Raw genomic sequence first — 14,946 nt, 5'->3', positions numbered from 1 at the left:
ATAATCAATGAAGTTCTTTAAAAAATTGTACATGTTTAACCTATATCTTTCTTGGGGAGAGAGGAGGGGGAAGGAGAGGAAGAAAAATTTAGAACTCAAGCTTTTGTAAAGGCGAATGTTGAAAACTATGTTTGCATGTATTTAGAAAAGTAAGATACTATTAAAATTTTAAAAATAGCTCTTTAAAGTTTGCAAAGTTCTTCATATACATTATCTTGTTTTTTAATCTTCACAAGAGATGGAGAAACTGAGACTTAGAGAGCTTAAATTCATTGTGGTCCCACACATAGTAAGAATCATAAGTAGAATTTGATGTTTCTGGTTCCAACACCCAAACTCAAAGCATTATACATATACATACATATATACATATACATACATATATATATATACACATTTCAAGATGTAGTCCCTTGCCCTTGAAAGCTCCCAGACTGGCACAGAGCTAGGGCATATTAGGGCTAGAGCTATATATAGGGATCTAGATCCCTATATATAGCTATCTATAGGGCATAGCTAGGACAACTTAGAATGTAAGTATGTGGGTAGCATCCATGGTGTTATATAATCAGCACAGAAAGAGAGCTTACTTCCACTGAAGAATTTCCATTTAGCCAAATCTCTTTCCCAGTGTTTTCCTACATAGGCTCAGGCCAGGAAGCCCTTGTTCTGTAATTTCCACTTTTTTAAAAGTCACTCCTGCACTCAGAGATTTTTTTTTGTAACTAATGTTTATACAAAGTTTTAATTGAACCTTAGGGGTCTTTAAAAAAAGTCTTCTGGCAGCCATTTAAAATTGCTATTTGGGCAGAATCTGGGAAATGTGATATGAACACTGGCCGAAGTCCCTTTTAAATCAACAAGACATATCTTCACACCAGTTTTCCTTAAATATAGCTTCTCCATGTGAAACTCTTCAGCCATAAATCTCCCCAGCTAATCCAAATTGCTTACCTTGGCTCAGCTAAGGACCCCTGGCTTATTTAAACTAAAGTGGCTATCATGGATTTTCTTCAATTCAGTGAAGAACAAAGTTGTATTGCGGGGGCAGAGAGGGGCAACTTTAATGAAATGCACTCTTTCCATTTCCTTTTACTTAAGTCTCCTATGGCCATATATTGCCAGTTTTGTGGCTTTCTGAAGTTTTTTCATAGGTTCTTAATATCTTAGAGTTGGAAGAAAAGGATTTAGCAGTCTTTGGATCATAATCTTAAATTGGAAAAGGCCTTTTCCAATCTCCTCATTGTACAGAAGGGGAAATGGAAGATCGCATTGATTGATGTGACTTGGATTGAATAAAGTTTGAATGACTTGGCCAATGTCACAGAGCCAGTGACTGGCAAGTCCAAATGCAAAAGTAGAGACCACATCTAATCTAATGTTCTTCCTAGAATCTCTTGAAAAGCCTCAACCCCACTCATCCCCTCCATTGTCCTCATGTGGTGGTTGAAATTTCATTCTCACGTATCATTGGAAGGTAAGACATTCAAGTTATCTGGGAAGAAGAGCAATTCTTCTTATTTTATTTTTCAGTCATTCTCATCCATCAACACCTTGCTAAGATTTGGTTTATCTCCTTAGGCTTAAAGAACAGAGCCCTGTTGAGGGAGGTTTTGTCAGGCACATGGAAATGTTTTGGTAAGCTGTGTCAATGCAGATTCTTGTGATAGAAAGAAAACTGATTTATAATCAGAAGATCAGAATCCAATTATCAACTCTATGGCTAACTACCCATAAGGAGTCAGTTCAGTTGTCTGAGCCTTTTTTCCTCATTGGTCAATTGAGATGGTTGGATTTGATGTCTCAAATTCCAATCTACAGATAACTCATAAACTAGATCTTCTAATATACAGCAGCTCCTGCTTGCCCTTCTCCCCCTCCATAGAATGTGTTTGTCCAACTGTCCTTGGCCTTTCGAAATGACAGCTACACCCTGGAGTCGAGAATTAGCCAAGCTGAGAGGGAAAGGAACCTGACAGAAGAGAACACGGAGCAAGAACTAAATAACTTCAAAGCGTCAATCACAGTAAGGAAGGAACTTGGCTTGGAGAGTGTCCAAGAGCCAACCCATCCCCAAGATGTCCCAAGGCTATAGCAAACTGCTTCCCCTAGGGAGAGGGAGGGGAGGGGAACTGTGTATATGAGAGTTGGATGAGTTACATAGAAAGGGGGTTAAGTGATGGGGACCAGGGAATTAAATTATAAATTAAGAATTGATTATATTTAAACCAGAAGGTAGTTGGTGGGCAGAGGAAAAGGAGATGCCCTATTTTCAGTTGCTAAAATGACCATATCTGATCAGTCAATGAAGAGACAACATAACAAAGTCAATAGAGGGCTGCCCTTGAAGCCCAGAAGATCTGTTGAGGTCCCATCTCTGTGTCATATTATGGCTGTATGATCTTGGGCAAGTCAAATTGCAGCGAAGGTGCCCTGAATTGGTAGAAGGAATTTCCTTCCTCATCTGGGGGCTTCTTATATCACAAATTGACAGATTCAGTTTTATCCTCTTATCTGCCATCCAAAAAGCAGCCCTGGTTTGGAATGGTTTTCCAAGATTATTCTGCCTGAGGAGGAATGGGGAAAAGGTTTGTCGAAGCAAGAGCTATGGGCTGAGATCATCTGTGTAGGTGTATGACCTTTTGGAGTCTTTTTAGTCCTAGAGAGAGACTACCTTCTTCTCCCTTACCTCTTGATTCCCTTCCCTGGCTGCTAGTCAGTGTCCAGTTGTTTGTTTCATTTTTATTTGGCGTTTTAAAAAATCCTTTGTCCAGATTTTTTGATTTGTGCATGAAGCTCACCCCCCCAAATTTGCCAAAGTATAAGGATGAATCTGACTAAAGGGCAGTTTGAATCTCTTACTAACCAGGAAGAGCTTCTCCAGGGCAGGCCAGCCAATCCAGAGGCTCTAGTTCAGCCCCTAAGCTCAGCTACAATGGGATGAGGAAAGGGCAAGGGCAAAGGAAAGGATAAGCTAGGGCAGGGAGGGGGAGCATTCAGATTTCCCCATTCCTGCTTCCCTTCATCCCAACTCAGAATATTCCATCTTCTCCCTCCTTTCAGTCTTCAGCATCTATCTGGCAGCCCTGTGAACACCGAGAGACCTATGAGAAACTGTTGGAAGACATTGCCGTTCTACATCGCTTGGCTGCTCGCCTCTCCAGCCGTGCCGAAATGGTTGGGGCAGTTCGCCAGGTCAGACTACTGGCCTTCCTCCTTCCACTTCCTCACTTCAGACCCTGCTCATCTCAAGACATTGCTGATCCTAAAGGAAGTAATCGGGCCTTCCATCATGGGGCTGTAACCTATTTGTTGAATTTATTAGCCTAAGAAACCACTGCTGGGGACACAGGTACCAAGTGGCCCTGACGGACATGATAGGAGAGTGAGCTGCATGGATCCTCCCTTAACTCAGATCTCATCCCCAAAATGAACCTAAATACCTATTATGTGCCAAGTACTATGCAGGGATGCAAAAGGGGAGGTGGTGGAATGGTCCCTTCTAATGGGTAAGACAACATGCAAAATAACCATGTACATACAAGATATAGACAAGGTAAATTGGAGGTAATTTCTGAGAGAAGGTATGGGCAAGCTTCATGCAGAGACTGAGCTTGAGCTGAGTCCTAAGAGAAGCTAGGAGGCAGAGGTAAGGAGAGAGAACAATGCAGGCATGAGGAACAGATAGCTGATGAATGGAACGTAATCCTCAGAGAACCTCAAGAACACCAGAGTGAAAAGTGAAACCCAGAGAGAGGAAGGGCCTTACCCAGGACAGATCATACAAATTGGGCTGAATCTAGGAGATGAAACATACGAAAGACTAAAAAAAGTCTTATATCTGGATCCAAATAATCAACTTCACAACTTGAGAAGCCTCACGTGGCTAGACAGCTTCTGAGGAAAGCTCTGGTGGCTTTCACTGACTACCGTAGTGGGATATGGCAGCAAAGAAAGTCAATGAAATCTTGGGCCACTTTCAGAGACGTATGATATCCAAGACTTAGCCTTATCCATAGCTGGAGTTCAGGTGTGTGAGTCCCATTTTAGTAAGGCCATTGGTGAACTGGACAGAGCCCACAGAATGGCCAAAATGGGAAAGCGCTTCAGTTCATGCCAGGAGAGTGTTAATTAAAAGTACTTGGATGATTTAAGAGGAACAGAGTAGCAATCTTCAAATATTGGAGAGCTGTTTAATGGAAGAAGTATTAGATTTATTTGGCCTGACATTAAAGGCAAGGGTTAGATGTAGTAAAGCAGCATTTTAGACACAATATTAGAGAAAATTTCCTACCAATTCAAGTTGTCCCAAAATTTAAATGGGCTTCCCTGGAGGGTAGTGAGTTTCCTCTCAGTGGAAATGTTTAAATAAAGACTAAATGATAGACATGGGAATAATAGGAATTCTTATTCAGGTATGGGTTGGACCTCTGAAGTTCTTTTCTCTCTGGAAGTCTTTGGGTTTAGGATTAGCTGAGAAAGAAGTGTTCTCTGAACTTGACATCCCCTCTCCTGTCTCAGAGTATCACTAGCTGGGTATCCTTCATGCCTGGAAGCCACTCTCCTTCATCTCTGCCCCTCAGAGCCCTTCTGTTCCTTCAAGGAATTATCTCCTTCGAAAAACTTCCCCTGCTGCCTCCTCCAGTCACTAGTAGTCTCTTCCCCTTTAAATTATCATGTGTCATACTCACTATATACATACTATAGCTTTCCAAGAAAATGAAAGTTTTTGAGAGTCTGGTTTTGCCTTTATAATAATCCCAGTACCCAGAACAGTGCCTGGTAACTGATAGGTGCTTAATTATGGTGGTTGTTAAGTTGTTTCAGTCCTGATTCTTTGTGACACCTTTTGGGGTTTTCTTGGCAAAGACTCTGCATGGTCTGCCATTTCCTTCTCCAGCTCATTTTACAGGAGTTGGGGGGAGGGGAATGGAGGCAAGCAGGATGAAGTGACTTGCCCATAGTCATAGATAACAAGTATCTGAAGCTGGATTTGAACTCATGAAAATGACATTTCCCTGACTCTAGGCCCAGCACCTTATCCATTGTGCTGCAAATGCTTGGCCTCTATTGAAGGTCTCATGTCTCTGGGGGGTGGGCCTTTTGGCTGTCATGTCATTCTGTTGACTCACATTGATAGTCTTCACTTATTTTTAGCTATTCTTCTCTATGACATTTAGCTTGGCAAATATGCAGGGTGTCCCAAAAGTCTTGGTGCAAGATTAAGCTACTAAAACTTAAAACCTGCACTAAGGCTTTGGATCCATCCGTCCTTATAAAGGCTTTTATGGAAGGGTACACTACCTAAATGGTTTTTGAGACCTTTCTCACCTCAGACATGCTGTCCTCCAAGGCTCTGAAGTCTGTCCTATATTCTGAAGTCTTCCCGGGTATTATAGTGCAAAAAGCATCAGATAGAATAAGAGAATCTGGATCTGAACCCCACCTTTATTGTTGACCCAATTTGGTCAAGTCACTTCAGCTAACTGAGTCTCAATTTCCTTATCTGTAAAATGAGGAAAACTGGATGAAATCATCTCTAAAATTCCTCTAGTTCTAGATCTGGGTTCCTTTGGTCTTGCCTCTAGTATTTCTATTCATCCATCAATCAAAGTTATGATTTATCTGTCTTGATTCTTTAATCTTATCTACCTCTTCTGTCTCTTTCCTCTTAGGAAAAGCGGATGTCCAAGGCCGCAGAGGTTATGATGCAGTATGTAGAGAATCTGAAGAGAACGTATGAGAAGGATCACGCAGAGCTCATGGAATTTAAGAAATTAGCAAACCAGAATTCAAGTCGAAGCTACGGCCCCTCTGGTAAAACCGAGTGGAATTTCTGTCATCCCAGAGAGTCTCTCTCAGGTCCCTGGGGAGCATAAAGCCTAGGCTTGCAGCAACAAGGCAGGCAGCTCGTGCCATGAACTACCCAGTTGTGTACCAGCCATTGTGTTCAGAGCTGCAGATTCATAGAAAGGCAGAATTAGACCCTGCCCTCCAGCAGCTGATAGTCTAATGAGGAAGACAACATGTAAATGTATGTACAACAAGCTATAGAAAGGATGATGAGGGGGTCATCTCAGAGGGAAAATGTCTGAGTGGGACAGAGATCTTGCAGAAGGTGGGACTTTTGCTGAGCTTTGAAGGAACCAGGGAAACTACGGGGCAGAGATGAGCAGGGAGAGTATTTTTGGCATGGGGAATGGTGGGCTGGGGGAGGAAGTGTTTTGTTGGAGGAATGCCCAGGAGCCCCAGAGTCACTGAAGTAAAGAGCTTGAAGGTGGAAAGGTATCAGGCAAAAGACAACCAGAGGATTTTACATTCGGTTCTGAAGGCAACAGGGAATGCCTAGAGCTTGTTGAATAGGGGATGATAGGGACAGATCTGTATTTTCATAAAATCAGTTTGATAGATGAGTGAAGAAGGGCCTGATCTGGGAAAGACTTGAGGCAAGGAGACCAATCAACAATCCATTGAAATAGTCCAGGTGAGAGGTGATAAGGTCAGATAGGTGATATGGTGGATAGAAGACCAGGCCTGGAGTAGTTTTGTGAGCCTGAGTTAGTCACAACACCATACACCTCAGTTTCCTCCTCTGTAAAATGAGCTGGAGAAGGAAATAGCAAACCACTCTATTTTTTTTTCAAAAACAAAAACAAAACAAGACAAACAAAAAATATATAAATGGGGTCACAAAGAGTTGGACACAATTTAAAAACAACTGAACAACATTGTGGATATTGGATTAGATGGCCTCTTAGAAATCTGACTTGGTGATTCTATCCATCAGTTGGAAGCAGATAAGTGGGAGCTAAAAGAGTTTTTGGAAGCAGAAATGGGATTAAAAACATTAGGCAGAAAATGCAGAATGTAGAAGATATACTTCCCATAAGTGAGCATTGACTACAAGGTACATTCATTCAGTTCTCTTTAAAATTAAGGAAATACTGAGGATGAGAGGACTTTTATTCCAGTTTCAAGCATGAAACATCTGCTATGTTGTCTTGTGGGTCTGGGGGTGAGAGAGATAAATCAATAAGACACAGACTTGCCATCAGCCAGCCCATAGTCATGGAGAAAGGAAATGAGACACACACACAGATGGATGTAAAACAAGTTAGAATATTGTAAATACCTCAATAGACTCTTAAACAGGGCTCTTTGAACTTTTTCCACTCATGATCCCTTTTTACCCAAGAAATTTTTACATCATCCCAGATTTATAGCTAAATAAAATAGATATTCAAATCATGCATTTACTGATAATAAATACAATTTCATGACCTCCCCCCACACACACACACACACATTCATTTACATGATCTTAAATGGGGTTAGAACCCAGTTTAAAAAGCTTTGCTCTAAAATGCCGTGAGATCAAATGATTCACTTCTGGCAGCTGAGCACAGCAATAAGTTTTCTGGTACAGGGGCATCGGAATGGAGTGTTGAAGGCTGGGTGGGATAGCAGCAGGTAGAGACAGTGGGAAAGAAGGCCATTCCAGACCAGAGAAGAGTATGGGCAGAAGCCCAAAGGTGAGATATTCCAGGAAATGTCTGGGGAGGTGGGGGAGTGAAACGTCCAGTTTGGATGAAGCCCAAACTTTATGAGCGAGGAAAGAAGTGCACATGAAAGCTGGGAAAACTGGAGCCTGATAGGATGCAGGCATCCTGAAAAATGACCTTGTTTACTCCATATATTTTGTTGATTGAAATCCAATACTTACAAAATGGAACCAAAGAAATAATTGAGAAAACAGTGAACGGCCTCTCAAGGTTCATGTGAGGGCAAAAAGAAATTATACAATAGTTTTAGGAGTTGATGACTATCTTAGACAATCACCTGCTTCTCAGAGAAGTTAAGGGAATCATTGCCAATGGACACACAATTAGAGATAAGATTTTAATCCAGTTCTTTTCTTAACTCTAAGTGGAGATGTCTATGCATTATACCACAAGGTGCAACAGAAGCTAATTAGCATTACTAATAAAGATAAAAGTCAGAAGACCTCCAGATTCCAAGGCTGAATTCAGGTGTTTCTCTGTGATTGGTTATAAGAGATGTGATCCAAGCCTGGTCTATTAATCCACTGGCTTTTTGGAAATAAAGCCAAATTACAAGAAAATGACCAAAACCACCATTTGGATGCATGTCTGGATTAGTAGAAATATGATGTGATGGTTAATCATTTTCCAGTCGTGTGTGACTTCACGACCCCATTTGGGGTTTTCTTGACAGAGATACTGGAGTAGTTGTGCTTTTCCTTCTCCAGTTCATTTTACAGATGGGGAAACTGAGGCAAATTGGGTTAAGCGACTTGCTTCAAGTCACACAGCTCATAAGTGTCTGAGGATGGATTTGAACTCAGAAGAGAAATGTTCTTGACTCCTGGTCTGACACTCTATTCACTGCACCCCTAATAGAAATAGAATACCTTGAAAAAATGGGGTGACAGTCCTGGCCTCTGCCCTGCTCAGACCACAGACTGGAGTGTTATGTTCAGCCTGGGTGAAGGACATATTCTAGAATGTGTCCAGGAGAGCTAGCTCATCTAGGCAGTGAATCCCTCCTACTGGAAGGATTCAAGTGCATGAGCATATATGTGCCAGGGATGTTATAACATGGGCTTCTGTGGATGCATTAGGCAGCATGTGATGTCCTTTCTGCTCTAAGATTCTGTTTTCCTAAAAGTGAGCGTCCTGGGTGAAAATTGTCCTTGATAATAATGGCTGTTAGAATATAAATAAGATCTACAATAACTATTTTAAGTAATGCTTTAAGGTTTGCAAATCACTTAAATTATGCACTCTAATAAATCCTCACAATAACCTTCAAGGCAGGTACTATTACTATCATTTTAAAGATGAGGAAACTAAATCTGAGAGAGATGAAGTCTCTCAAAGAAACACAAGAACTCAGGGTCACACAAATGCTTGAGGTAGACTTTGAACTCAGAACCACTTAAATCCAAATGTAACTCTCTCTCCACTGGGTAACCTAGGTCTCCCTACAGAGCTGACTGTTTTTGCCCCATGTCTTTTCATTTCACTTTCAGGCCAGTTGCTAGAATCATCAGAAATCATTTCCTAGCAAGTAAAGCGCGTGCCAGAGGGAATCAGAGTGCTGGCTATTGAGAGATAAACAGCACAAGAAAATGGACCTTTTAGAGACCACAATTCCTGGATATTGCAAACATCCTTAGTTACAAAGAATTGGAGGAGGGGGAATGCAGAAAGCATATCCCAGATGGAGAAACCTTTATAAACAGAATGTTCAGAGAGTTTTCTGGGGAATATCAGCAGCTTTTTTCCAAAACCAAGGTAGAGATGCACAAAGCTGTTTTGGCTCAAGTTTAGGAAATGAGGGCCTAAAATACCTGGCTTAGCAAACAGCTCATCCCCAATGTTTAGAGTTGGGAGAGTGAGTTAATTCATTCCTAATCTCAACACCCAGAAACCCAGTCCAACATTTCTCAAACCTAGCCACTGGGTTTATTGACAATATATGAAACACCAGCCCAGAAAGGGTGCAAGGATACATATACTTGTCACTGGCTTCTAATAGGTTAAGTTTAGATGCTGTAGTGTCCAAACTGCCGGCTTAGCATAGTATCTGGCCCATAGTAGGTGCTTTATAAATGCTCGTTGTCCTGACAAGCTTGCTATGAATGGCCACAGCAGTTAGGGGCAGTAATGTTTTAGAGTCATAAGGGCAAGGAAGTCTGGAGTTTTTATTCCGATATTCCATCCCATGGCTAGAAGATCCCAAGCACCTTTCAAACACCGAATAGTGATAGGGATGCACAGAGAGAGGCTGCTAGAATTGTTTGGGCGTCAGAAATCACATCACTGGATCCCCATTGTTTTTGTCTACCTGTCTCCTGCTAACCGGCCTGCATCAGAGAGTTGCTGTGAACTTCTCACTAGAACCTGAGCATTTACATATCTGTCAACTGGGAGCCAGTTTACTGAGACTTCAAAGAACCAGACTGGGCAATTATCCAGATGTCTTCCTATGTGTCCCAGCGGCTCCCCCATTTCCTCCCCCTGTGGTTGGGTCAGAATTTGTATAAGTAAGGATACTCCATGTATGTGTTTACATTATAATTTTAGACAAATAATCTGGTAGCATTTCCTTCATTGAAGTAGCTTGGATTGTGTGAATGGGACTAGGATCAAAAAGCCCTGAGTTTTAATTCTACTTGTGTTAATCACTACTTGTGTGACTGTGGGCAAGCTCTACCGGGGTCCTCAAACTTTTTAAATAGGGGGCCAGTTCACTGTCCCTCAGACTGTTGGAGGGCTGGACTATAGTAAAAACAAAAACTTTGTTTTGTAGGCCTTTAAATAAATAAACTTCATAGCCCTGGGTGAGGGGGATAATCGTCCTCAGCTGCTGCATCTGGCTCATGGCCATAGTTTGAGGACCCCTGCGTCTACATCCTCATCTGTAAAATGGAGATAAGAATAATAGTACTTACTTTACAGGGCTGTTGAGAAGATCAAATAAGATAACTTATGTAAAGCTTTTTGCAAGCCTTAGAAATGCTAGCTACCATCATCATCATCATTATTCTTATCATGACCCTCCCATTTTGTTGAGCATCCCTTAAATTAACAATTATTAGGCACCTTCTGTATACCAGGTCTTGTTATGAGAACTATAAGAGACATACATATAAATAAGACATGCTCACTGCCCTCATAGAGGATACACTCAGAGTAAGAATAAAATAGATTCACAAAAAATATATAAAATCAAACATGTGATAAATGCGTATAAACATGATAAATGTATTGGTACTTAATAAATGCTTTTTTAAATTGAATTGAACCTTAGAAAACAGACATGGTGTTCACCTTGCAGCTAGGAAAACCTTAATGCAAGTCTGACCTCGAGTGATTAATAGTTATGTAATTCTGGACAAGTCATACAACCTCTGTCTCAGTTTCCACAACTGTGAAATGGGAATGACCTACCTTCCAGAGTTGTTGTAAGAATAAATTTCAGTGAGGTGATTCAAGTCAATTCCAATAGACTTGTGAGGGAGAAAGCCATCTGCATCCAGAGAGAGGACTGTGGAGACTGAGTGTGGATCTCAATAAGTATTTTCACCTTTTTGTTGTTGTTTGCTTGCTTTTTTTCTTTCTCTTTTTTTCTTTTTTGGTCTGATTTTTCTTGCAGCATAATAAAAATAGAAATATGTATAGAAGAATTGCACATATGCAATTTCTTGCCATTGGAGGAGAGTTTAGGGAGAAAAAAAATTTGGAACACAGGTTTTGCAGGGATGAATGTTGAAAACTATACATATATTTTGAAAATAAAAAGCTATTATTAAAAAAAAAAAGGAAAAAATAAGTTGCAAGGACAGTAATGCTGGCATTGTTACTGCCATTATTATTATTATAAACAGTCTGTGACCAGATATATCCTTGAATCTTTTCCAACCTGGTATGACCACTGACTTATCATCTGTTAGAAGAGCTTGATGAAGATGTTACTAGGCAGAACAGTGGTACAGCAGGCAGGAAAATGCTGGGTGATGCTACTGCATAGTGGAATAAGGGGGTTCAAGAGTCCTGGACTCTGAGCTGCAAAAGTGGCCCCACCCAATCAAGAATTGATTAGGTACCTATTACAGAGTAGACACTGCGCTAAGTGTTGAGATATAAAGAAAAAGAAAAAATTTCCTTGCCCCCAACGAGCTTACATAGAGATACATAGAGATACAATGAGATACATAGAGAATAAATGAGAGATAACCTAAGGGAGGAAGGTGGGAAGACGAGGAAAATCTTACCACAGCAGACTGTTGAGCAGAGTCTTGAAGGAAGCCGGAGATTCACAGAGGTGGAGGAGAGGCTATGGAAGGGGCCAAAGATTTCATTTCAGAGTGTCCCTCCACTCTCCCCCAGCTTCATGGAGGGCTGAGCCAGGAGCATTTGCAGAGTGGGGGTCCTTAGGACAATTTCTAGTACTTTCCTCTATGACTTCCCTGAATTTGATCAGAAGTGATTGACGATGTTCTCTGTGTCTCTTCCCATTGCTGCAGAGGATGGAGTCCCCCGCGCCACCAGGTCCATGTCTCTCACTCTGGGAAAGGTAGGCTGCCTGCAAGGAAATACAGTGGAAGGGAATTGCTCACTGGGTGCTCCATCATAACCTAAGACCAGGGTCTTTTAAGAGAGAAAACCATCTAGATAGGAATTCACTAGACATTCACTTCTTAGGTGATCTTGAACCTTAATCTTTCTCTGATAGTTTCCTTATCTACCGATAGGAAGTCCTGGAACCTGCAGAAGGACAGCTAAGTGAGACAGCCAATAGAGCTCTGGGACCAAGATCCAGAAATTAAATCTAGCCTGAGACACTTACTAGCTGTGTGACTCTGGACAAATTATTTAATTTCTGTATGCCTCAGTTTCCTCAACTGAAGAATGGGGATAATAACAGCACCTACCTCCCAATAATGCTGTTAAGGATACAATAATATTTGTGAAGCACTCAGCACAGTGCTGGTATGCTTCACGGGATATATGTGAGGACCCACTCATATTCAAAAGCCCCTTCCTAAAATTAAGGATCCATTGGATGGGATCATGGGATCCTAGAAGCCATTGATTTCAACCTTCTTATTTTACAAATGAAGAAATTTCCACAACTAGTAAGAATGTAAGTGAGATTTGAACTCAAGTCAAAGATTTCAAAATTAGAGAAAACTTCTTAATACTCAGAGCCCTCAAATGGAATATCTGCCTTATCAAGTCTGGTCAGATAGTCTCTCTTTGTCACTAGAGCTATTTAAAGTAGGTGACTACTGGGCAGGGGTGCTACAGAGGAGATTTTTGCTTCAAGCAGGAGGGCATATTTTTCCATTTTTCATAATTCATATTTCAAAATTTTCAAAAAAAATTCCCCAACTCTTTTTTTCCCATAGATTCAAAGGATAGGAGAGCAGGATAGAACTTTTAACCAGGATCTGATTCAACCTATTCCACCACCTTTTTATACAGTGAAAAAGTGAGACTGAGAGTGATTATGTGTATTGAAGACTAAAAACATCTGTTCTCTTACCTGAGAAATCTCTATTTCATCCTCTCGTTTTTTTTTTTTATCAATTTCCTAAAATTATTATTTCTCCCAGAAGACTCTGGTCCAAAAATGAGTCCCTCAAGACACATGGCTTTAATGTGGAATGATCTCTGATCACCCTGATGTACACACACACCCCTTCCCCTCTCCCCATTTTTATCAGTTAGGACAGCCACCATTATCCCAATGAAGATGGCCAGGCTCGTGGCCTTCCTGTTAGTCAATCCTTTTCTTCCTGCAGAACATGCCCCGTCGGAGAGTCAGCGTGGCCGTAGTCCCCAAGTTTAATGCTTTGAACATTCCTGGCCAGCCTTCCAGCACATCACCCATCCCATCCTTACCAGCCCTGGTGAGTATGACTAGGGGAATGATGGTGGTCCAGAACTAGACTTTGCAACAATGGAAGGGAGGACCTCCAGGGGCAGAAAAGAAGCCAGAGAAAAATAGTGACCTTAGTGTGAGCTTATAACTCATTCAGTCATGCAGCAGACCATCTTTTCTTTTGTCACTGACTTGGGTAAGGACATTGAGGCCTTGAATTTTGGGTTGAATTTTACACTTTACAACACAACTTATAATTCACTCTGCACAATTCAAAGGCAAATGTGGATTAAAGATAAAAGATCTGGCCTTGGATTTAGGGAAACCTGGGCTCGGATCCTACCCTTGACACATTCTGGTCATATAAACTCACTCTGGACACTTAATCTCACAATAATCAAGTCAGTTCTTCAAGGCTATAAGTTGCACTGAAGGCAATGACCAATATTGGCAGAGCAAGTTTCCTTATGTGGGAGTTTCCTTTATCAATGACAGAATAGGTCTAGTTTCTCTCTCTATGGACAATATAAGTTTGTTGTTGTCTTAGCCAATATTATTTCTCCAAGAAGGATAGAAGAATTAATGTAGCTTCAGACCCTTTTGGGGAAAAAAAGGCAAAAAATCTCAAATCTCATTACAAGAAAATTTCTTTATCACATATTATTTCTACACCCCACATATCTTTATGTTTCTCTGTGCGATTTTTTTCTTGTGTGTCTTTTTTGTATCTCTCTTCTCTCTCTCTCTCTCTCTCTCTCTCTCTCTCTCTCTCTCTCTCTCTCTCTGTCTCTGTCTCTGTCTCTCTCTTTCTCTTTCTCTCCTTCTCTTTCTCCTCCTCCTCCTCCTTTTTCCCTCCCTCCCTCTCTCCCTTCCTCCCTCTTTCTCTACCTCTCCCCCAGAAGAAAAGAGCATGACTATTATTTGTATTATCAGCAATAAGAAGAAAGCTATAGCTAAGTTCTATTCACAGCTATATTGTTCTGCCAAACAAGAGCAGATTTCCTTTGGTTTCTCTCCCCCTCCTTTGCCCTGATTCAAACTTCTTGTGCAACTACAATCTCACTCAACCTAAACTCCCAAACCAAGGACCAAAATAAAACCACCAACATGAAATCTAGGAGCTTGGAGAAAGAAAGGGGACCATAAGCATAATACACTCCCACCATTCCCTCTCTTAAAACTCTTGTTTTTAGAGTCTTACTTTTTAATTTTCTTTCTTCCTTTCTCCCTCCCTCCTTCCCTTCTTCCTTACTTCCTTCTTTTTCTTTCTTTTCTTCCACCCATCCTTCCTTTTTTCTTTTTCCTTCCTTCCTTCCTTCTCTTTCTTTCTTTCTTTCTTTCTTCTTTCCTTCCTTCCTTTCTTCTTTCCTTTCTTTCCTCCTTCCTTCCTTCCTTCCTTCTTTCCTTCCTTTCTTTCCTCCTGTGTGAAAGAACTTCCAGGAATGTTTAAATTCCTTTTCTATATTTTATTTTTCATTATTTCTATGTCTCTGTGACCTGCATAAGTATATTGAAAAAAATATACTTATATAT

At 40.9% G+C, this 14,946-nt stretch overlaps 1 protein-coding gene across 7 annotated transcripts in view; it reads left to right on the top strand.

Moving 5' to 3' along the window:
- IRAG1 (inositol 1,4,5-triphosphate receptor associated 1) overlaps window positions 1–14,946 on the top strand; it is a 143,532-nt gene that overhangs the window by 111,997 nt on the left and 16,589 nt on the right. For all 7 annotated transcript variants that reach the window (XM_051964784.1, XM_051964785.1, XM_051964783.1 and 4 more), the window contains 5 exons: window positions 1,886–2,026; window positions 3,064–3,195; window positions 5,676–5,817; window positions 12,053–12,102; window positions 13,334–13,441. In XM_051964784.1, the coding sequence (XP_051820744.1) occupies window positions 1,886–2,026; window positions 3,064–3,195; window positions 5,676–5,817; window positions 12,053–12,102; window positions 13,334–13,441 (573 nt within the window). The remainder of the gene's footprint in view (window positions 1–1,885; window positions 2,027–3,063; window positions 3,196–5,675; window positions 5,818–12,052; window positions 12,103–13,333; window positions 13,442–14,946) is intronic.

This window comes from Antechinus flavipes, chromosome 6, assembly GCF_016432865.1.
Source record: "Antechinus flavipes isolate AdamAnt ecotype Samford, QLD, Australia chromosome 6, AdamAnt_v2, whole genome shotgun sequence".
Taxonomy (NCBI): Eukaryota; Metazoa; Chordata; class Mammalia; order Dasyuromorphia; family Dasyuridae; genus Antechinus; species Antechinus flavipes.
This window is presented reverse-complemented; position numbering and strand designations above follow the sequence as displayed.